Raw genomic sequence first — 24,988 nt, 5'->3', positions numbered from 1 at the left:
ATTTTTTTTTCAAAAGGGGGCATGTCCGGCCACTTACGCCTGTTTTCAAAGTTTCGGCAGTGAAAACTTACTCCAAACTAACTTAGAATGGAATAAGTGAAGATTTTTGTACGCTCAAAAAAACTTTGTCTACACTTTAGAAAATCAGGCGTAGGTTACAAATCAGGCGTCGGGAATGGGGGGAAAGGGGGGATGGTTTAAAGGGAAGTTTACAAACATTAAACACTTCAGTTTTACAAATAAAGAGCCATCATCAATAATAAATGATAAAAACATCAATAAATCAACCAATAAATCAATCAAAAAAATTAATAAGAAATAATTTTTTAAAAAATCAATAAAGAAAACAATTTCTACTTACCAACTGCAGCACCGGGAGCCCTCCAACAGCATGCTGGGATGCCCCCTGCAGTGTGTCTCTGTCAGTGTCTCTATATCTCTGTCTGTCTGTCTGTCTGTCTGTGTGTGTGTGCGTGTCTTTCATTCTCTGTCTGTCAGTGTCTGTGTTTCTGACAGCGAGGGGAGGCGGAGGAGGGGTGTAGAGGGAGAGAGGGGGGGCAGGGGGAGGGGAGGGAGGGAGGCAGAGGGGGAGGGAGGGAAGGAGGAGTGATGGGGGAGAAGGGGGAGGGGGAGAGAGAAGGGGGGAGGAGAAGGGGAAGGGGGGGAAAGGAGAAGGGGAGAGGAGAAGGGGAAAGGGAAGGGGGGGAAGGAGAAGGGGGGGAAAGGAGAAGGGTGGAGATGAGAAGTGGGGGGGTGGAAGGAGAAGGGCGGGGGGAAGGAGGAGAAGGGTGGGGGGGGGAAGGAGAAGGGGGAGGGAGACTGAACGGGCCGGGCCCGGCTGGGCCCAAGACTTCGGGCAGGGCCTGTCTCCAGCACAAGATTTTATAGGTAGGTGGCATTGGGTCGGCTCGGGAGCGCGGGTCGGGGTCGAGTCGGGTGGTGGTGGGAGGGAGGTCGGTTCGGTTTGATTCAGGTCGGGGGGGGAGGGAGGGAGGGAGAGGGAGGTCAGGTCAGGTGGGGGGGGTGGGGGAGCGCGGGTCGAGTCCAATCCGGGGGGTCGGGTCGGGTCCGGGGGCGGGGGGTGGGGGGGGAGAAGTCGGGGTCGGGTCCGCTCCGGGGGGGGGGTTGGGGTGGGGAAGCGGGAGTCGGGTCTGGTCGGGAGGAAGCAGGAGCTAGGCGAGGGAGGCAGCTTTATGCATGCCATTTGGCCAGGGCTAGGGGCTGCGTGCTTCGGGCCCCTCCCACACAGTTTTGGGCGCCTGGAGCGCGCATGTGCAGAGGTCCCGGCACTGTTTTCAGCGCAGGGACCTAGCTCCGCCCCCAACTGCTCGTGCTGCGCTGCGCCTGACTCAAGAGGACCTGCAGGGAGCCGGAGAATCTGTAAGTTTTTTTTAGGCGCACTTTGTGGCGCGCAAAACAGACGTCCAGGTCGGGGCTGCGCCGTTCTAGGCACGGCCCGAAACTTGGGCCCATAGTCACTGGAATTTAGAAGAATGAGAGGGGATCTCATAGAAACATATAAAATTCTGACGGGATTGGACAGGTTAGATGCAGGAAGAATGTTCCCGATTTTGGGGAAGTCCAGAACTAGGGGTCACAGTCGAAGGATAAGTGGTGAGCCATTTAGGACCGAAATGAGGAGAAACTTCTTCACTCAAAGAATTCTGAACCTGTGGAATTCTCTACCACAGAAATTTGTTGAGGCCAGTTCGTTAGATATCTTCAAAGGACAGTTAGATGTGGCCCTTACGGCTAAAGGGAACAAGGGGTATAGAGAGAAAGCAGGAATGGGGTACTGAAGTTGCATGATCAGCCATGATCATATTGAATGGCGGTGCAGGCTCGAGGGCCGAATGGCCTACTCCTGCATCTATTTTCTATGTTTCTATGTAACACATTGCTATTAAGAACTAGTTGGTTTATTAGCAAAGGTTTAATAATCACATTGCACATTACCAATCATCCACCAGACCCACAACTCCCTGCTTCATCATGGATCCCCTGAACCCAACTACTGGGGTTTTATTGAGTCTTGCGAACATCACGTGACTGGCTAAGCCACTCTTCTCTACAAACCTGTGAGCATACTCACAGGTGCACTACACTAAGAGATACAGAAAGAAAAAGATAAGAAACCACTGAAAAAGTATTTAATTTTTGTCAGAGCAAAATCCACTCCATGCTATACCAATAAAAAATAAACAGCAAATGCTGAGAAATCTGAAATAATCTACCCAGCACTGTTTGTTCCGACCAGTGAATGAACCAGAAACTAACGATGCAGTCCACAAGTCAGTGACATTTCCAAACACATTATCAGAGAAATATTAAAAATATTCAGCAACTAATGATGCATTTGCACTGTGCATTGGAGCATCAACATGTGGTATCACAGAGTGATTATATCAAGATTCAATTCCCACCGAGTTCCTGATCTTTAGCGCATTGCTAAGGAAAAATACTGAGCAATCTCAGGCACATCCTGACAGAAAGTAAAATCAGAGGCAGTGTAATTTTTGGCCCACTTTTGCACACTTCCTGGTGAAGGCCTGAGCTACAAGGTAAGTGCTCGGGATAAAAATGAGAGTTTAAATTAACAAAAATATATATTTAAAATAATAAAATTATTTTTAACCCAGCAAATATGAGGCAATGTAACTTGACATTTATTTGCACATCATAAACCTAAACTATTAGTTATTATTGTGGTTTTTGGGATGTAAACCAGTTTACTTCTGAAAATCTGATAACCTGAACACACAGACCTCTAAAAATTTCAGCACAGTTCACGAGTCAATCTCATTTTTAACATACTTCGATTTTAAGCCTGCCACTGAAAAATGTCATTTCCAATCAGTTTGAATGGGCAAAGATGGAAAAAAATGTTTTAAGTTTTATCAGGTCACTTAAAAATTAAAACAAATGACAGATCCATTTATAAAGTTCTTCATCTTCTAACATAGAAACATAGAAAATAGGTGCAGGAGTAGGCAATTCGGCCTGTCGAGCCTGCACCACCATGGCTGATCATTCACCTCAGTACCCCTTTCCTGCTTTCTCCCCATACCCCTTGATCCCTTTAGCCGTAAGGGCCATATCTAACTCCCTCTTGAATATATCCAATGAACTGGCATCAACAACTCTCTGCGGTAGGGAATTCCACAGGTTAACAACCCTCTGAGGGAAGAAGTTTCTCCTCATCTCAGTCCTAAATGGCTTACCCCTTATCCTTAGACTATGTCCCCTGGTTATGGACTTCTCCAACATCGGGAACATTCTTCCTATATCTAACCTATCCAGTCCCGTCAGAATTTTATATGTTTCTATGAGATCTCCTCTCATCCTTTTAAACTCCAGTGAATACAGGCCCAGTCGATCCAGTCTTTCCTCATATGTCAGTCTTGCCATCCCGGGAATCAATCTGGTGAACCTTCGCTGCACACTCACAATAGCAAGAACGTCCTTCCTCAGATTAGGTCTGGCCTCACCAATACCCTGTATAACTGTCGCAAGACTTCCCTGCTTTTATACTCCATCCCGTTTGCAATAAAAGCCAAGATTCCATTGGCCTTCCTGCTCACTTGCTGTACTTGCATACTAACCTTTTGTGTTTCATGTACAAGTACCCCCAGGTCCCACTGTACTGCAGCACTTTGCAATCTTTCTCCATTTAAATAATAACTTGCTCTTTGATTTTTCCTGCCGAAGTGCATGACCTCACACTTTCCAACATTATACTCCATCTGCCAAATTTTTGTCCACTCAGTTAGCCTGTCTATGTCCTTTTGCAGATTTTTTGTGTTCTCCTCACACATTGCTTTTCCTCCCATCTTTGTATTGTCGGCAAACTTGGCTACGTTACACTCAATCCCTTCCTCCAAGTCGTTAATATAGATTGTAAATAGTTGGGGTCCCAGCACTGATCCCTGCGGCACCCCATTGATTACTGATTGCCAACATGAGAATGAACCATTTATCTCTACTCTCTGTTTTCTGTTCGTTAGCCAAGATATGCTTCCACTCTAAAAGTGAGTTCTTAGGTGACTGAACAGTCCAATACGGGAATTACAGTCTCTGTCACAGGTGGGACAAACAGTGGTTGAAGGAAAGGGTGGGTGGGGAGTCTGGTTTGCCGTACGCTCCTTCCACTCTCTGCGTTTGGTTTCTGCATGCTCTCGGCGGCGAGACTCGAGGTGCTCAGCGCCCTCCTGGATGCTCTTCCTCCACATAGGGTGGTCTTGGGCCAGGGATTCCCAGGTTCCGGTGAGAATGTCACACTTTATCGAGAAGGCTTGATGGTGTCTTTGAAATGTTTCCTCTGCCCACCTGGGGCTCGCTTGCCTTGTAGGGGTTCCGAGTAGAGCACTTGCTTTAGGAGTCTCGTGTCAGGCATGTGAACAATGTGGCCCGCCCAACGGAGCTGGTCGAGTGTGGTCAGTGTTTCGATGCTGCGGATGTTGGCCTGATCGAGGACACTAACGTTGGTGCGTCTGTCCTCCCAGGGGATTTGCAGGATCTTGTGGAGGCATTGTTGGTGGTATTTCTTCAGTGATTTGAGGTGTCTGCTGTATATGGTCCACATCTCTGAGCCATACAGGAGGGCGGGTATCACTTCAGCCCTGTAGACCATGAGCTTGGTGCCAGGCTTGAGGGCCTGATCTTCGAACACTCTTCCTCAGGCGGCCAAAGGCTGCACTGGCGCACTGAAGGCAGTGTTGAACCTCATCATCGATGTCTACCCTTGCTGATAATAGGCTCCCAAGGTATGGAAAGTGGTCCACGTTGTCCAGGGCCGTGCCGTGGATCTTATAATAGCGAGGCTGTCACGCAGGGTAAATCTAACAGCAACTTCTGGCATCTGCACATGCGCAGTTAAACACAGAAATCCAATAGTTGCTGTCAGTGATAGCCTGCTCCGCCACAGGGTGCGCTGTTGCAGTCCTCGTCGATAGACTCAGTACTGAAATAACTGTAATGACATGAAGTTGTGGTACGTACCCACTAGTTCCGCATTGAAAACAGCTGAAAATGTTAGGGCTGGTAGGTTCAGGAGTAAGTATTTTTAATGGTGTAATAATTGATAATTACTGCTGAACAATCTCACTGGCCCTAAAAAATTAATTTTATAGATGTGGTGTCTCATTCCCTCAGAAGAAAATTAATATTGCCGATTTTAAACAAAGATAAAAATATATATTTTTTAAACTTCTTCTGTTTGTCTCTTTTATCTCTCTCCTTTAATCACATCTGAATTTTCCAATCTTTATTTTGCTTTCTCTACATCATTTAAATATAATTTATATTTTCTGTTTTATACTTCCTGGTTTGGACTCTGAGTGTCTCAGTGAGGATACTTCAGTTTGGTTGAAAAGCAATCGCTGTTGCTTGCCCTATTCGCAGATGCTACAGATCTCCTGTAGAGGGCGCCGCGCTGGACAAGGCAGCGGATTAGTGGAAATCTCTGCTGACAAGCCCGCAAAAACTCCGTAGATAGTTATCAGCGAGGTTGCTTCACCGCTGGGAGAAAAATCCGGGCCAATATATTGTCTGGTAATAAATCATTGTTTGCCTAGGGCACTTCATTACAGACTACTCCATGCATAAGATCACATTTTTGTTCATAGGAAATGATGACTTATCTATGAAGTGAACTTTTGGCACTCATGGCCAGCTTCCCATCTTCCACCCTCCATAAACTTGAGGTCATCCAAAACACTGCTGCTCATTTCCTAACTCACACTAATACTCACTCATTATCACCCTTGTGCTCACTGATCTACATTGGCTCCTGGTTAAGTGACTCTTCAATTTTAAAATTCTTATTCTTGTTTTCAAATTCCTCCATGGCCTCGCCCCTCCCTGTCATTGTCACCTTCCATAGCCCTAAAACCCTCTGAGATCTCTGCGCTCCTCCACTTCTGGCCTTTTGCGCTGATTTTAATCGTTCTACCATTGGCAGCCGTGCCTTCAGCTGCCTAGGCTCTAAGCTCTGGAATTCCCTCCCTAAACCTCTCCGCCTCTCTACCTCTCTTTCCTCCTTTAAGATGTTCCTTAAAACCTATCTGTTTGACCAAGCTTTCTCTTATCTATGCTAATATCTGTTTATGTGTCAAATTTTGTTTGATAATGCTGCTGTGAAGCGCCTTGGGATGTTTTACTATGTTAAAGTCGCTATATAAATACTAGTTGTTATTGGATATAAGAAAAATAATGTGGAGTGAGCTGTAATTGTAACAGTTACTACAAGTCATGAATAGTGCATACATTTCAAATCAAACACAGTAACTTCCTAACTACTCATGTTAATAAAAGGATATTTGATAACTAAACAAGTTTACATTTAGAAATGTATCTGCTAAACTAAAGTGGGCATTGCAGTTTTATCATTAAATGATTGTGATACATTGTCAAAGATTAGATTAATTATAAAATTTATATTAACTTTCAGAACACAACGTCTAAAGTACTACTATGTTACTTGAAATTATTACAAACCTATTTCTACAGAAGTAATAACAGCAACAACCATATTTACTCTTTGCAGGGAATTAAGAAGTTTTCTCCAGAACTATATAAAAATTTTGAAGATCATTATTTTGGTGATGAGATTGTGACTTGCCTACATCTTTGCTCCATGCTTAAGAGAAAACAACCAAATGGCTACTATCACTGTGAGACATCGGTGGCTGTAGGTAAGTGTATATTAATGCATTGAGCTAACACAGAGATCTACATTTATTTACTTATATACTAGGTAATCTCCTCTGCTATTGCGCAAAGTTGTCAAGACCAAATGTAATCTTCAGGTGAATCAGGGTTAGAGGCTCAGGCATAATTGGACCAAGGTGCATAGAAGCAATTCAGTCCCAATTTTGGAGTCATAAATTCTGTCGTTATTTTTATATTTTCGTTATCCACACTTATAATTCAAACTGCCTATGTAAACTTGCCACATGGTAATTACACTTTCTTTCTTTCTCCTTCTCACCTCCTTCTCAATCAACCCCCTTTCAACACCTATTTCAGCTGCATTCTTTCTCTTGCACTCAATTTCCCCCCCACCCCCAGCTCTCAACCCATCTCTCTCTGATCCCATTCATCTCTCTCCCTAGCTCTCTCTCTCTCTCTCTCTCAATCCACTTCACCTCACTTTCTGTAGTACTTCTGAGATTTTGTGGCTGGCAATGCTGGTCTCCCTCTTGCCGGTGGGAGTCCCACTGAGGGTCCAATATGCATACCTAATGATTTAGAGCCAGCCAGGGGCAAAACATGTCTGATATGCAAGAGCAAGCAAAAGATTAGGCTGAGGTGAATTTCAAAGATTTAAGTCCAAATTAATGAGGCACGAGACAAATAAGTACCTGCCAGCAAATAATGAACAAACCGAGCTGAATCAAACGTATAGCTTATCAACATTGGAGTGAAGGCTAAAATTCCACTCTTGCCGAGAGTGCCGACCACTCGGACCTGTGAGGGAACCACACCAGCGGCAGCAGTTAAAAGCAGTGAACAACCCTGACCCAGCACAGAGCACCGACCACCTGGACCTCTGAGGGAGCACCACACCGGCAGCGGAGCTTTAAAGAGCGAGCAGCCCAGCCCCTGCAGGAAGCAGCATGAGCAGGTAAGAGAGGGTGACAAAGGAGAACAGAGCGACTACATTCAATGTCACAAGAAGGGTGGGAAGTGATTGGTTGGTGAGTCTTTCTCTTTTTTTCTTCCTTTAAATTAAGGGCCGGGATTAATAACTAAAAACTAAATCTAATTAATTAAATACTTTAGAGATGGCAGGACAGGCGATGTTTCTGCTGTTGCATGTGGGAGCTGGTTGACCCCATTGAGGTCCATCACGATCACATCTGCAGCAAGTGTCTGCAGCTCGAGAAACTTGGGCTCCGTGTTGATGAACTGTACTAGAACTAGGGGGTATAATCTTAGAATAAGGGGCCGTCCATTTAAAACTGAGATAAGGAATTTCTTCTCTCAGATGGTTGTAAATCTGTGGAATTCGCTGCCTCAGAGATCTGTGGAACCTGGGTCATTGAATAAATTTAAGACAGAGATAGACATTTTCTTAAGCGATTAGGGAATAAGGGGTTATGGGGAGCGGGCAGGGAAGTGCCTGAGTCCATGATTGGATCAGCCATGATTGTATTAAATGGCGGAGCAGGCTCGAGGGGCCATATGGCCTACTCCTGCTCCTATTTCTTATGTTCTTATGAGTCCGAGCTGCAGATACCAAGACACATCAGGGAGGGGGAGAGTTACCTGGACGTTGTGTTCCAGGAGACGGCCACACCCCTTAGATTAATTAATTCAAATTTGTTTCATGGTTAGGGACAGGAGGGTGTGACTACAAGCGAGGCAGATAAGGGGACCCAGGATGTAGTGATGGAGGAGCCTCGGCCTTTGCTCTTGTCCAACAGGTTCGAGGCTCTTACTTCCTGTGTGGATGGGAGCAGGGACAGCAGGGAGGATAAGCAAACTGACCACAGCACCATGGTACAGGGGGCCATTCAAGCGGGAAGATTAAAAAGAAAAGTGGGATGCCGCAGGGATCAATGCTGGGACCCCAACTATTTACAATCTATATTAATGACTTGGATGAAGGGACCGAGTGTAACATAGCCAAGTTTGCTGACGATACAAAGATGGGGGGAAAAGCAATGTCTGAGGAGGACACAAAAAACCTGCAAAAGGACATAGACAGGCTCGGTGAGTGGGTAAAAATTTGGCAGATGGAGTATAATGTTGGAAAGTGTGAGGTCATGCACTTTGGCAGGAAAAATCAAAGAGCAAGTTATTATTTAAATGGAGAAAAATTGCAAAGTGTTGCAGTACAGCGGGACCTGGGGGTCCTGGTGCATGAAACACAAAAGGTTAGTATGCAAGTACAGCAAGTGATCAGGAAGGCCAATGGAATCTTGGTCTTTATTGCAAAGGGGATGGAGTATAAAAACAGGGAGGTCTTGCTGCAGTTATTGGTGAGGCCAGACACCAGACTCTCAAAGCAAGTGCCCTACTCGGAGCTCCTTCACGGCAAACAAGCCAAAGGTGGGCAGCGGAAACGTTACAAGGACACCCTCAAAGCCTCCCTGATAAAGTGCAACATCCCCACTGACACCTGGGAGTCCCTGGCTCAAGACTGCCCTAAGTGGATGAAGTGCATCCGAGAGGGTACTGAGCACCTCGAGTCCCAATGCCGGGAGCATGCAGAAATCAAGCGCAGACAGTGGAAAGAGCGTGCGGCAAACCAGTCCCACCCACCCCTTCCCTCAACGACTGTCTGTCCCACCTGTGACAGTGTCTGTGGCTCTTGTATTGGACTGTTCAGCCACCAAAGAACTCACTTCAGGAGTGGAAGCAAGTTTTCCTCGATTCCGAGGGACTGCCTATGATGATGATGATATGTAACCTTTAGGGCTGCTGACCAAGGACTGTGCAGCTCTTTGTCGGCCGGCGCGGACACGATGAGCCGAAATGGCCTCCTTCTGCGCTGCAAATTTCTATGTTTCAATAGATGTTGATTCTGTTTGCGTGGAGCTCAGGAATAATAAGGGGAAAAAGTCACTGGTGGGCATAGTCTATAGGCACCCTACTAGTAGCTACACAGTTGGATGGAGTATAAATCAAGAAATAATGAAGGCTTGTAATAAAGGAACGGCAATAATCATGGGCGATTTTAACCTTCATATTGATTGTACAAAGCAAATTGGCCAGGGTAGCCTTGAGGAAGAGTTTATAAGAGTGTATCCGGGATAGTTTCCTTGAACATTGCGGAACCAACCAGGGAGCAGGCTATCTTAGATCTGGTACTGTGTAATGAGGCAGGATTAATAAATGATCTTGTAGTAAAGGATCCTCTAGGAATGAGTGACCGTAACATGTTTGAATTTCAAATTCCGTTGGAGGGTGAGAAAGTTGGATCTCAAACCAGTGTTCCAAGCGTAAATAAAGGAGACTACAAAGGTATGAAAGCAGAGTTGGCTGAAGTGGACTGAGAAACTAGATTAATGTATGGGACAGTTGATGAGCAGTGGCGGACATTTAAGGAGATATTCTATAACTCGCAACATGAATATATTCTAATGAGAAGGAAAGACTGTAAGAGAAGGGATAACCATCCATGGTTAACTAAGGAAATAAGGGACAGTATCAAATTGAAAACAAGGGCATATAATGTGGCCAAGACTAGTGGGAGGTCAGTGGATTGGGAAACTTTTAAACGCCAGCAAAGAATGACTAAAAAAATGATAGAGAGGGAAGATAGATTATGAGAGTATACTAGCACGAAATATATAAACAGATAGTAAGAGTTTCTACAAGTTCATAAAAAAGAAAAGAGTAACTAAAGTAAATGTTGGTTCCCTCGAGGATGAGACTGGGGAATTAATAATGGATAACAGGGAAATGGCTGAGACATTGAACAAATATTTTGTATCGGTCTTCACGGCAGAAGACACTAAAAATATTCAATAGTGGATAATCAAGGGGCTATAAGGAGAGATGAACTTAATACAATCACTATCGCTAATGAAGTAGTATTCGGTAAAATAATGGGACTAAAGGCGGACAAGTCCCCTGGACCTGATGGCTTACATTCTAGGGTTGTAAAAGAGGTGGCTGCAGAGATAGAGGATGCATTGATTGTAATCTAACAAAATTCCCTGGAGTCTGGAGTGGTCCCAGCGGATTGGAAAACTGCAAATGTAACGACCCTGTTTAAAAAAGGAGGTAGACAAAAAGCAGGAAACTATAGACCAAGTTAGCCTAACATCTGTCATTGGGAAAATGCTAGAATCCATTATTAAGGAAGCAGTAACGGGACATTGGAAAAGCATAATTCAATCAAGCAGAGTCAGCATGGTTTTATGAAAGGGAAATCATGTTTGACAAATTTGTTGGAGTTCTTTGAGGATGTAACGAGCAGGGTGGATAAGGGGGAACCAGTGGATGTGGTGTATTTAGATTTCCAGAAATCATTCGATAAGGTTCCACGTAAAAGGTTACTGCACAAGTTAAAAGTTCACAGGGTTGGGAGTAATATATTAGCATGGATCGAGGATTGGCTAACTAACAGAAAACAGAGAATCTGGATAAATGGGTCATTTTCTGGTTGGCAAACAGTGACTAGTGGGGTGCCGCAGGGATCGGTGCTGGGTCCTCAACTATTTACAACCTATATTAATGACTTGGATGAAGGGACCCAGTGTAATGTAGCCAAGTTTGCTGATGATACAAAGATGGGTGGCAAAGCAAACTGTTGAGGAGGACACAAAAAATTTGCAGAGGGATATAAACTGGCTAAGTGAGTGGGGAAAATTTGGCAGATGGAGTATAATGTGAGGTTATCCACTTTGGCAGTAAAAATAGAAAAGCAAATTATAATTTAAATGGAGAAAAAATGGCAAGTGTTGCAGTACAGAGGGACCTGGGGGTCCTTGTGCATGAAACACAAAAAGTTAGTGTGCAGGTACTGCAAGTAATCAGGAAGGCAAATGGAATGTTGGCCTTTATTGCAAGGGGAATGGAGTATAAAAGCAGAGAAGTCATGCTACAACTGTACAGGGTATTGGTAAGACCACACCTGGAGTACTGCGTACAGTTTTGGTCTCCGTATTTAAGAAAGGATATACTTGCATTGGAGGCTGTTCAGAGAAGGTTCACTAGGTTGATTCCGGAGATGAGGCGGTTGACTTATGAAGATCGGTTGAGTGGGTTGGGCCTATGCACATTGGAGTTTAGAAGAATGAGAGGTGATCTTATCAAAACATATAAGATAATGAGGGGGCTCGACGTGGTGGATGCAGAGAGGATATTTCCACATTGGGGAAACTAAAACTAGGGGACATAATTTTCTGTCCCAGAGAGCTGTGGAAGCTGGGTCTTTGAATATATTTAAGACGGAGATAGATTTTTGAGCGATAAGGGAATAAAGGGTTATGGGGAGCGGGCAGGGTAGTGGAACTGAGTCCATGATCAGATCAGCCATGATCTTACTGAATGGCGGAGCAGGCTCGATGGGCCAAATGGCCTACTCCTGTTCCTATTTCATATGTTCTTATGTAGAAGGAGGTGGGTTCACCAAGCTCCAGAGACTTGAGCACATAATCTCAGCTGGCATTCCAGTGCAGTGCAGTACTGAGGGATTGCAGTACTGTTGGACGTGTACTGTCTTTCGGATGAGATGTTAAACCAAGGCCCCGTTTGCCCTCTCAGCATGAGGTAAAAGATGCCATGCTGCTATTTGAAGAAGAGCAGGTGAGTTTCCCTATTATCCTGATTGACATTTATTCCTCAACTAACATCTAAAACAGATGATCTGGCCATGAATTTCATTGCTGTTTACGGGACCTTGCTGTGTGCAAATTGGCTGCCGCATTTTCGTGCATTACAATGGTGACTGCACGCTAAATGTATGGAGTAACTATTTGTACTAAGTCTCCCTTCTGCACATGCGTCTCCTGACGCATGAGCAGAAGCGAGAGTTAAGACAAATATCACCGACTCTGCCCGCTCCCCCCACCCCCCGAAAGCCGAAACACCACTTTGCCTCCGATCTATCCAGAAGTAGCCCCAAGGCCCGAGCAGCCGAACACATCCTCCATGCATGCACAGCGCCCCGAGCCTCCAACTGGGTCCCTAGCCCCAAGTGGGCCATGGGCCCCGAGCCACCCGTAGCGCCGCAAGCTGCCGAGCCCAAGTAGGGAGAGAGTGCCTGGGGTGAGGGGATGGGGGGGAAGGAGAGAGCGAGAGCGGCGGGGGTGGAGGGCTTGGGGGGGGTGGGGGGAGGGGGAAGAGAGAGAGCCTGGGGGTGGGGGGGGGGCGGGGGAGGAGAGAGAGAGAGCATGGTGGGGTGGGAGGGGAGAGAGAGACACAGGTGGGTGGGGATCGAAGGGGAGAGTCGTTGGAACTAGGGGAAAAAGGCTCACATTCTTTCAACCCACTGTTGCGTCCAAGCTCGGTGCGTGTGTTACACGGGACATCGTTGGGTGGATGAAATCCAGAAGTCACCACACTGTCACTATTCACTTCATGCCCAATAAACCTGCTAACAATCCGCACACAATGCCCCATCTATGCCGGGGGTGGGGGAGCGGGGTGGTTGGCGGGGGTGGTATAAGGTCATGCACTCGTGCTTGGGGATGGGTCTTCAGCTGGGGAGGGATGCACTTGCGCTGGGGTAATAGACTTTGGCTGTGGGAGGCAGCACATGTGCTGGGGTAAGGGACTTCAGCCCGAACTTGGTGGCTTTTGGGGAGATCTATCCTCTGGATTCTGAAGTCAATGGATTGAATTATAAATTGGAAAGTCAATCAGGACTTGGGCTGGGCAGTTCCAGTTACACAGTCCAGAGGAACTTCAGGATGTGACTTATCCTCCAAGGGGACCAATTAGCAATAGATCATGTGATAATGGAGAGCCAATCAGAGAAATTGCTGCCTTTCAGTTAGTAGAAATAAATGCATCCTTAACTGTACTTTAGTTGCTGTGAAGTGCTCTGGGACAACCTGAGGTTATTCCCAAATTCAAAAAGGTTAATTATCCAGGGAATGAGTTTTTAATTTAAATGCAGCTTTTAAAAAAATAATCAGCCATTTTTAACTTGTGCTGTTAAGGAAATGGGTATGTATGGATTCTGTTTAAATATCTCTTTATTTTGATTCATCATCCAAGTGTTACGAAACAATAATATAATTGTACATAATTGCCAAACAAAACCATTATTTTTTTATTAACATGGTCTCCAAAATGTATTGCAAATAAATTTTAGGCATACATTACAAGATTCATTATGTTGTAATAAGTGTACTCATTCTATCTTAAGAAGTGAGATAGCCACACTGGGCTGAAAGGATAGCATTTGACTGGTAAAATAACCTTATTCAAGCTCTGCTATGTTATGAACTAAGCAGGAAGTTGCACTGGTGCTGGCGATGGATTTTCTTGGCAGCACGTAGCTCAGGACCACTGCTGTTGTTCCTTTGTACTGCACAGTGGTTTCCTTGTAGAAAGATGGTAAGCAAAATTTGGCAGGCTGCTGTGATAAATTTGTAATAGCAGTTTACTAAAGGAGAAGTGAGCTGACAGGACTTGTTCTGTCTGACTAAAGCATTCTTGTTAGCCCAACTTTTGGACTAATCAAGGCCTTATACAAAGATGGGGTTGAAAGCTCAGCTTGGGGTCAAATAGGATGGCGAGGTTGTAAACAGTCTGGTTCAGCCTGAGACAGTGGCTGTGGAAGGGGGAGTTGGGTCAGTGGCAAGTATATGGAGTTTGTGCATTTTGGTGTTGTCAGTGATGCAGGGATTTCCAGTATGCTGGTGAGGCTCTTTGTGGGAAGTTGGAAAATTACCCTGAACACAAGTGCCTTGCTTCCGATTTGATCTATGCTTATAAATAATGTTAGTTTTTTTAATTTTAAAAGAATTGTTTAATGAAAATTTGAATAAATAAGAGCACATGCGCGTCAGTAGGAGGAATGTGGCTGTTGTGAACTGTAATTTGCAATTTATGCGGATTTGTGACACGGGATTACAGGCAATGCATGTAACTCACAAGGGGATCTGTTTTGTTCTTTTAGAGGATTTTTGAGTTCATTTGAGTGTATCACAGTTGGTGTCCTTTATTTGTTTTTTCACAACATTTGTGTGGAAGCCAAATATTTGGGCATGTGGTGTGTCTTTTGATTATTGAAGGTAGCCCCATGAGAAAATGGTATTGCACTGCTGCTGAGGTGTTGGGGAAGGGAAAATTGAGATTGTGGCTGAGTGCTTTATTCATTGAATAGAAACCATTGTTTCTTTAAACTAATTGTTCAGAAACTTTGGAACAGGCCACTTTCAAGGGATTTATATATTATGAGTGTGAAGCTTGAGCAGTTTGTAACAGTTATCTGAAGTCTGCAAATTTGGGTTTAAATTCTTCTTAGGTTGAGGGATGAAAGACTCCTCACCCCAACATATTTCAACAGCAGGAAATGTCACATAATGTTTCTAAACCAGAAAAACCCAGGTTTTATTCCTGGTCTTTGCAAAGTCAGCACAGTTGGGATGCTAATACTGGCCTTATCGCCTCTAGGTTAGAGAGAGCAAACATTAGCCAGGTGTTCGTTCCAATCCTTTTCACTATCCGTAGACTCCTGCTGGAATGTATGTGTGTGGATGTCAGATAATAATAGGGTTGAACTTGGCTGGGCTTCCCTTCATGGTTCTAGTTGTCTGCTAACACTCACTGGCTCAGGTCATGTATGAACAGAGGTCACTTGGTTGATGCATCAGAGGCTGTCAGTACCCATGGAGCCAAATCTGAGAGGGTAGGAAAAGGGAAGAACTTTGGAAAAGGGAAGATGTGAGACTAAAGAATTAATTTTTAAAATTTGTGTGAGCAGTGCTGGCAAGGCAGTATTTATTGCCCATCCTTATTTGCTTGAGAGCATTAACAGTTGAGCACATAGTATGGGATTGTAGGCCAAAGCAGATCGGGGTGGCAGGCAGCTTCCCTTCCCTAAAGTACACTAGTGAACCAGTGGGCTCTTTACAAGATCCAGCAGATTTCATGGTCATTTTTCTGGCACTAGCCCACACATTTCAGATATATTGAATTTAATATTGCTGTCCAGTACCAAACCACTGGGTTTAAGGAACTCATTAATAGATGCCAGTGCAATAAGTGATGGCACTCTCTGTCCTAGAGTTAAAGATTAATTTCCAGGACACTCGTGCGAGCAACCTAGGAGAAAAATCATAAGGCAATTTCTTCTCCTGTTTCACTGCGACCGGACTCACAGCAAACAGCAGGGCTGCAACAGGCCCAAGGTGCAATGTGGCCCTGGCACAGGCGCACTTTAACCAGTAAACCATGCAATGAATAAAGTGGTTTAAGCTGCCATCAAGATTATCGTGTCAAACGACCGCAGGTAGTATAATGGGGGTGGGGCAGTTGGAAGCGGGAGGTCATGCGACAAAACTTCCCAGAGTATAGTCCAACTAGAGTTGGCAATCCTCGTTTACAAGCTTCTAAAAATGAAGCTTGATACAACCTAATTACTACTTCTTAGATTTTCTTAATTCTCTCTCTTACTTTATTCAGCCTTGGCGATGTCCTTCAAAAGGTTTCTCAATAAAAATTAAAGGGTATCTCACCAAAATTTAATTGTGTGCCACTGCTCTGTCAGATAATAATCAAAAGGGTGTTGACTCCATCTACTGGTACAAAGTTAATAAAACACCAACTTTAAAAAAAAATAATTTGTCAATTTGTATATCCATCTGTTATATGTTTACACATATGGGGGCCGAAATTGATCAAAGGCAAGTTCCGCTCATTAGCCGTCAAAAAGACCGCTAAGATCCTGATGGTACTTTGGATGGAAGTTTGGTCAAAAAAGGAGGGAAAAATCAGCAGGCGGCAAAAATGGGTGGTAGGTGGGATTCTGGTCGGCAAATGGAATCCTGGAGAAAGTTACGCCGAGGCTGTAGTCGGGCCCAGGGAGGGAGTAATGCATTAAAAAAAAAATGCTCAAAACATAAACAACAAAAAAAATCACAAAACCTTCAGAGGACCTTTTAACACAAAATCATTGCAAAAGAAGTTTAAAAAAAAAATCTCAGCTACCTTTTCTTGCAGGTGGCAGGTCTTCACACCTACCATCCAGGTAAGACCTGCTTCCACACGGCGGTCTTTTCTCCTGCAGGAGCGGAGGACCACTCGGATGAATCTTGGGTGGGATGACTTTTTTCAGCATTGCATGCCGGCGCACACCAGCGGATGCTCCCAAGCGGTCTTTCCGTACCGGCGGCATGAGGGTCTCACCAATTTCCCACAGAGGGGAGAGCACCGAAAAAATGGGGAAACCACCGAGAAAAGCCGGCGGCAGCCGGCGGTAGGACCATCAATTTCAGCCCCATGGTGTACTTACATTTGTACTTAAATGCATCACTTGACATGCATTCTTTTCTATTCCATCTTCTTGCTCCTGTGGTATAGGATCCAACTTGTTAATGTTCTGCTACTGCAGTTCTGAATGTGGATCGGTTTTAGCCCTTCCAACTGTGTCAGGTCTGGACTCTCCCCTGTGGACCCAGTGTGCAATTGGATGGAAAACTTTAGCGAAGAATGTGAAAAAATCGATATGGAACAGGTCATCTTCTGAAATAAATGTTTTTTTCAAGTTAACGGAAAATGCTGAAGCAGTGAGTTAGAACATTATCCTTTTATCTCTGGAAATTGGGTTCAAAAGATTTGAAGGGATTGAGGTAGAATTATCCCCTCAGCCAGCTGTAACGATCCTACATGGAATGAATTCAGGTAATCTCAATTCAATTCTTAGTGGGTACAGCCCACAACATAATGGCCCCAAGTTTCCACATGATTTGCTCCTGATTTTCTAGGAGCAACTGGTGTAGAACGGAGTATCTTAGAAATCGGAATTCTTCACATTTAGTTTTCTGCAGTTCTAGTCAGTTAGAACAGTTTCACTTTGGAACAGAATTTTTTTTTCAAAAGGGGGTGTGTCCGGCCACTGACGCCTGATTTGAAAGTTTCCACAGTGAAAACGTACTCCAAACTAACTTAGAATGGAGCAAGTGAAGATTTTTGTACGCTTGAAAAAACCTTGTCTACACTTTAAAAAATCAGGCGTAGGTTACAAATCAGGCGTAGGGAATGGTGGGGGGGGGGGGGAGTGTTTAAAGGGAAGTTTACAAACATTAAACACTTCAGTTTTACAAATAAAGAGCCATCATCAATAATAAATGATAAATACATCAATAAATCAACCAATAAATCAATCAAAAAAAATTAATAAGAAATAATTTTTTTTTTAAATCAAAAAATAAAACATTTACCGACTGCAGCACCAGGAGCTTGGGGGGGGTGGGGGGGAAGGAGAAGGGGGAGGGAGGCTGAACGGGCCGGGCCCGATACTTTGGGCAGGGCCTGTCCCCAGCACCGGATTTACAGGTAGGTGGCGTTGGGTCGGGTCGGGGGGGTGGTGGGAAGGAGGTCGGTTCGGTTCGGGTCAGGGGGAGGGAGAGGGAGGTCAGGTCGGATCCAGTCCGGAGGCGGGGGGGGGCGGGTGTCGGGTCCGGTCCGGGGGTGGGGTGGGGGGGGCGGGGGGGTAGCGGGTGTCGGGTCCGGTCCGGTCCGGAGGCGGGAAGCGGGAGTCGGGTCGGGAGGAAGCAGGAGCTGGCCATGGGAGGAGCCTTATTCACGCAGCCCCAGTAAGGCCATTCGGCCAGGACTAGGGGCTGCATGCTTCGGGCCCCTCCCACACAGTTTCTGCTCCCCCCCCGCCCGGACCCGGCACCCGCTCCCCCCCGGACCGGACCCGACACCCGCTCCCCACCCCCCAGACCCGACCCGACACCCGCTCCCCCCCACCCCGGACCGGACCTGGCACCCGCTACCCACCCGGGACTGGACCCGACACCCGCTCCTACCCCCACCCCCGCCCCCGGACCGGACCCAACACCCGCTCTCCCCCCCCCCCCCCCCGGACCGGACCCAACACCCGCTCTCCTGCCCCCCCCCCCCCCCCCCCCCGCCTCCGGACTGGATCCGACCTGACCTCCCTCTCCCTCCCCCCGACCCGAACCGAACCGAACCGACCTCCTTCCCACCACCCCCCCGACCCGACCCAGCGCCACCTACCTGTAAACCCGGTGCTGGGGACAGGCTCTCCTACTGCTACTGAACATGCGCACCCACTGTAGCGCGCATGTGCAGAGATCCCGGCACTGTTTTCAGCGCAAGGGACCTGGCTCCGCCCCCCCACAGCTCGTGCTGCGCTGTGCCGAGGGCCAGAGGACCTGCAGGGAGGTGGAGAATATGGAGGTTTTTTTAGGCGCCGTTTTCGGCGCGAAAAACAGGCGCCCAGCTCTGAGGGGCGCCTTTTTCGCCGCGTGTGGAAACTTGGGGCCAATGCTGCCCACGAATTGGCTTGAATTGGCACTATGCTTCTCAATTGCTGGTCTGTATGGAAGTTCATCAGCCATAGGGAAGATTTGGAGCCAGAAATGAAAGTCATAATTGCAACTTTCAAACAATTTTTCATACAGATTTTGGCATGTGTGTCCATTTATTTGTTAATACAGTGTATTGTACCTATAATTTATTTTCAGTACTGATTGCTGCATATTCATATTTGAATGCCCTATGAATGGAGAATTTAAAAAATCCAAACAACCTCCCTGGAGTAGGCTGTCAGTCTCTTGAACCGATTCTGTCATTCAATCAGATCATGGCTGATCTGAACCTCAACTCCATTTATCCGTCTTTGTTCCATATCCCTTGATACCCTCCTCCAACAAAAATCTGTCAATTGCAGTCTTGAAAATTTCAATTGGCTCGGCATCCACTGTTCCAGATTCCCACTATCTTTGTGTGGAAAAGAGCTTTCTGATTTCACTCCTAAATGGCCTGACTCTATTTAAGATTATGCCCTTTTGTTCTGAATTCCCCCACCAGAGGAAATTGTTTCTCGGTATCTACCCTTATAAACATCTTGATTAGATCACCCCTCAACCTTCTAAACTCAAGGGAATACAATCAAGGTTTATGCAACCTGTTCCCATAATTTAACCCTTTAGGCTCTGATATCATTCCAGTGAATCAGCCTCCAAGGCCAATATATATTTCCTGAGGTTTGGTGTCCAAAACTGAGCACAGTACTCCAGATGGGGTCTGAACAAGGTCATGTACAGTTAAAGCATCACTTCCTCACTTTTAAATTACAACCCCTTGAGATAAAAAACAACATTCCATTGGGCGTTTTGATTACTTTTTGTACATGTGCATTAGCTTTTTGGATTTTTATACATGGATACCTAAATCCCTTTGGTCCTCCATAGTTCCTAGTCTCTCATCATTAAGAAAATACTCTGATTTGTCTTTTTCAGATCCAGAGTAGATGACTTCACATTTTCCCACATGAACTCTATCTGTCATAGTTTTACCCATTCACTTAGTCTGTCTGTGTCCCTTTGTAACTTACTGCTCCCAGCCACATAATGTAGTGTGCCCTCTAATTTTGTGTCATCTGCAAACTTGGATCGACAACTCTCTATCCCTTCACCCAAGTCATTAATATATATAGTGAAAAGCTGAGGCCCCAGTACAGATTCCTGGGGAAGACGACTTGTCACACCCCACCAATCAGAATGAACCTTTATCTCTACTCTCTGTTTCCTACCTCCCAACCAATTACAGACCTATATCATAAGGTTACCTCCAATTCTGTGCATTTTAATTTTTGTTAATAATCTCTTGGTATCAAATCCTTTCTGGAAGTCCATATAGACAACATCCCTAGACACTCCCCTATCCACCATTTTATGACCACCTCAAAAAAAAAATCAACTTAGATTAATCAGCCGTGACCTGCCCTTCACAAATCCATGCTGACTTTCTTTGATCAGCTGAGACTTATCCCGATGCTCTCACTCTGTCTCTGGTGATAGGGATGTATAAATACGGAGATCAGGGAAGCATGTAGCAAAAACAATGTGGCATTAAACTGGAAGATCTGAAGCTAACCAGTTTCTCCCTCCATTCTTAAAAAAAAATGCAGTGACATTCACAATTTTCGGGTCAAAGGCACAATTCCTGAATCTAGGGAGCTTTGAAAAATTACGACAGATACATCTTGATTCCCCATCAATTTCTTTTAATACTCTGGGGTGAAAACCATCAGGTTCTAAAGATTTATCTATCCTAAGTCCCATTATTTTCTTCTATAACACTTTTTAAACCTGTATTTAATTCACATTCATTCCCGAGTTAATTTTTAGATTCCCTTGTACTGTTGGTATTTTGTCCTCTGTGAAAACAGATACTTGGTACTCAATTAACAAATCTGTAATTTCCTTATTAACCATTATAGTCTTATCTTTTAATATATTTATAAAAAGTGTTTGTTAGCTTTAACATGCCTTGCAAGTTTCATAACTATACAAATGAAGCCTTTGCCTGTTATAGGTATGTACTGGTTTTGTATCATACCAAATATTTCTTGGAATATTTCCCACTGTTTGTCTGTTGGTTTACCCATTAACAGTGCAGTCCAGTTCACTGCAGTTAATTCATTTCTTGTCCCTTCGAAGTTTGCCTTATTTAAATTTAAAACTTTGGTTTGTGATGCTCCTTTCTCCCTCTTAAACCCCATATCAAATTCAGTCTTATTATGGTCACTATTTGCAAGATGCTCCTTTACAGTCAGATTGTTAACTAATTCTGGTTCATTATTCATCACTAATCCAGTATGACCTGTTCCCTTGTTGGTTCTAAAATGTATAGATCTAGAGTACTATCCCAACTACATTCTAGAAATTAATTATCTTCAATACTTGAGCTTTTCTGCTTCTCCCAGTCGATGTGAAAATTAAAATCTCCCATTATAACCACATTGTTTTGCTACATGCTTCCCTGATCTCCATATTTATACATCCCTCTCGCCACCCCCTCCCAGTACATCACTACTATCTTCTCAACTCCATGCTTAGCATACAACTCCACACATCCATGTGAACCCTGGCACCCAGAAAAGCAGACATAGGACATTGAACAACAGGGTTCTGTCCTGGCACCAATGTTAATCAATGTTTACACCAGTGACCTGCCCGAAACAAAGTCCCGCAAGTTCGTATACGCTGATGACATTGCCTTGGGCCACGCAAAACATGAATCTGTCCATCACTGACCAGTGATTTACAGAGTTTGGAAGCCTACTTCCATCGATGGCGACTCCGACCAAACCCGTAAAAGACTGTCATCTCGACATTCCACCTCAACATCCGTCAAGCAAACCAAGCTTTGAAAGTCTCCTGCACGCAGAGGTAAACCATGCCAAAAAGCCCTCCTATTGAGGGGTAAAGTTCGATCGCACCCTGTCAAAAAGATGGCATTTCCAGAACCTTGGGAAGAAACTTAAAGAGTAGGGTCAACTTGATCCAGAAACTTGCCGGATCCACATGGGGAGCAGACCCTCCATAAGGCAGCACTTGTCCTGGTGTACTCTACAGCATAGTACTGCTCTGCGGCATGGCTATCGAGTCTGCATCTCAAATCCACTGATGTCCAGCTGAATTCTACTATGAGAATTATCACCAGTACGCTTTTATCAATACCAACACCTTGGCTGCCCATGCTTGCAAACATCGCAGCACCACACCTACACCGCAAATATGCAGTCTCCAGAGAATACAACCAGCAAAGACATACTGATCAGGGCCGATTGAACAACCTACCACCAATCCGTCTCAAAACTAGAAGGCCATTTTGGACCGTATCCGAAACCCTTCAGCCTTGATAACCAATGGCGAAATGCTTGGAAGAAGTGTGACATACTGAATAGATTCCTTCCAGAGGACCCCACAGTGCAATCTGAAGAATTAAACCTTCCTCGTCAACAGTGGGCAAGCATCAACCTCCTCAGAACTGGTCATAGTAGATGCTGCCACCTTCTCCATAGGTGGAAGATTAAAGCATCCCCATCATGTGACTGTGGAGCTCCTGATCAGACCCTGGAGCACACCATTGAGCATTGCCCTCAGAGGAAATTAGCAGGCAGCCTACAAGATATTCACGCTGTTACACTGGAAACTTTGGCCTGGATATCTGACTTAGATATTGACATTTGATTTGCTTTGCTACTACCATACGAAAGAAGACGACTATCAGGAGGTCTGCAGGCAACTCCTACCAGTAGACAACTACCACCAAACTCTTGCATTCTTTTCTGTTCCTTAACTCTACCCGTACTGTTCCACTGCCCCTTCCCCTTACTGATATCTCTTCTTTCTACAATGGTAATTGTTTCTTTTAGCGTTATTGATACTCCCCCTCCTTTTTCAATTTCCCTGTCCTTTTTAAAGTTCCAATAGCCTGGAATATTTAGCTCGCAATCATGTTCAGGTTGTAGCCAGGTTTCTGTAATGGTTACTGTATCATACTCTTTAAGCTGAATTTCTGCTTCTAATTTATTTGCTTTATTAATTATGTCATGTGCATTTGTGTACAGAATGCTTGGGTAACGATCGCCGGCCTGCCTATATGTCCTGCTGGTGTTTTTCCACAAACTTTATGACTTAAAATGTGGATTTTCCCCTCCCACATCCCTAATCTTTCTCCGCTGCCCTATTTACTCCTTCCACAAGGACACGGATGCCCCTTGGATTTAGGTAAAGACCATCCTGTCTGTACAGCCTTCCCCGGTCCCAAAAGTGGTCCCAATGTCCCAGGAATCTGAACCCTTGCTTCTCCGCAATCCTCCCAGCCACATGTTGACAATCCTAATCTTTCTGTGCCAGTCTGGTCTAGTGTGTGGCACTGGAAGTAATCCAGAGATTACTAGCCTTGAAATTCTGCTCCTTAATCTAGAATTTACCTCCTTGAAATCCAATTTCAGAACCTCGAACCTACTTCTCTCCCATGTCATTGCTTTTCCACATACTCTAACTGCTCGCCCTCCCATTCCAAAATCTTTTGTATTCGTTCTGTGATGTCCTGAACCCTGGCACCTGGGAAGCAACATGCCATTCAGGACTCTGGATCACATCTACATAAGAAACTATTTAGCGCCTTGACGATAGAATACCCACAATCACCACTCTCCTATTCTTACTACCTGTACTGTTTCCCTAGTGGATAACCACTCACTTCCCAGTGCCTTATAGTTGCTAATGGTTCCCTCCTCTGTGTCATCCTTTTTGTCCACACCACTGGTACTGAAACAGGTATATCTATTATTATCCTATTGTCTCCTTCTCCACTTGTCTCTTAAAGTGAAACTGTTATTTAGGGATAAGCATTTGCCCATAGATAAGTGGAAGTCAATTAAAAAAAATACTTGAATCCTTATTGCAGAATCTTTCCACAGAACCTTGCATTTATTCATTTCAGAGGAATACACTTAGCATAGCAGATGCTCTATGGAGCTGTTGGAGAGCATGCAGTGAAGAAGTCTGTCATTGGTCTTTGAACCCTTAACTATGATTATTTCAACAAGAAACACATTAGAAAATTAATTATTTGGGCTGTGTACTTGCTATTTTTAAGGTATATTTTATGTGACTCCACCAATGACGTGCCTGATGTAGTATTCGTTACATTTTGTGACGGCGTTTTTGGGCAGCAGAATCAGGCCTTGCGAAGATAGTGCAAGCCTTATTTTAGTATTTTGGGAAATGAAAATCAGGGCTCATGCAGAATGTCACACTGTCAAGACTTTGCTCCATCCATAGCACACACCTTATTCATATAAAATAGCATTAACCTGGGCTGTCTTTGTGCAACCCATAGCAGATGGTAACATAATGGCATTGGTTTAGCTGTAGGCTAGGTAGAATTAAAGAGAAGGGGAGAAAATACCACAATAGCTTGCCAAGAACAAATTGGTTAAAGATTGTACATGTCTGTTCATTTTATACCACGGTGTATGTGCATATAAAAATATTGATTTAGTTCATTGACGTTCTTAAGCTTTATTGCAGAACAGTGCTTGGAAACCAACTACTTTACACGTTATCAGATGGTGCCCATTATAAATAATATCTAAAAACAAAGTATAACATTTTGGGCTTTGTTTTCTAACAGATGTTTTCCCATACTAGTGCCTAACACTTTCATATTTAATTTCATTGTCTGCTATTTTTATCGCAGGCATTAACTCATCTAAAATAAACAAGTTAACATCTGCACAGAGAGACATAGTATGAGCACGTTAAGCATTTGTATGGGAGCAGCACCAGTCGGAAAATATACCACTAAACGTAAAAAAGCTTGCCGGCAAGATGCTGCAACCCTTATGAACAGAGATGATGTTATTGCTGAGAGCATTACATGAAGCCAAGTGTATTTTTAAAAAGCTACATTTTTCAGCAGAGAGAGGGGGAAAGGAGTTATAACAACTAGAGCAGCATCTGGTGAGCTCATTGGTGAGATAATGCATGCGTTGCAGAATGAAAGGATGCAGCTATTCCTTCCCTCC

The 24,988-nt window shown here is 44.6% G+C and overlaps 1 protein-coding gene across 4 annotated transcripts in view; it reads left to right on the top strand.

Annotated features, from left to right (window-relative positions):
- LOC139267243 (A-kinase anchor protein 7) overlaps positions 1-24,988 on the top strand; it is a 238,466-nt gene that overhangs the window by 93,182 nt on the left and 120,296 nt on the right. For all 4 annotated transcript variants that reach the window (XM_070885252.1, XM_070885250.1, XM_070885254.1 and 1 more), the window contains exon 7: positions 6,545-6,692. In XM_070885252.1, coding sequence (XP_070741353.1) covers positions 6,545-6,692 — 148 coding nt within the window. The remainder of the gene's footprint in view (positions 1-6,544; positions 6,693-24,988) is intronic.

This window comes from Pristiophorus japonicus, chromosome 7, assembly GCF_044704955.1.
Source record: "Pristiophorus japonicus isolate sPriJap1 chromosome 7, sPriJap1.hap1, whole genome shotgun sequence".
In the NCBI taxonomy this organism is placed as follows: domain Eukaryota; kingdom Metazoa; phylum Chordata; class Chondrichthyes; family Pristiophoridae; genus Pristiophorus; species Pristiophorus japonicus.
The sequence above is the reverse complement of the archived record's forward strand: the minus strand, read 5'-3'. Positions and strand labels throughout refer to the sequence as shown.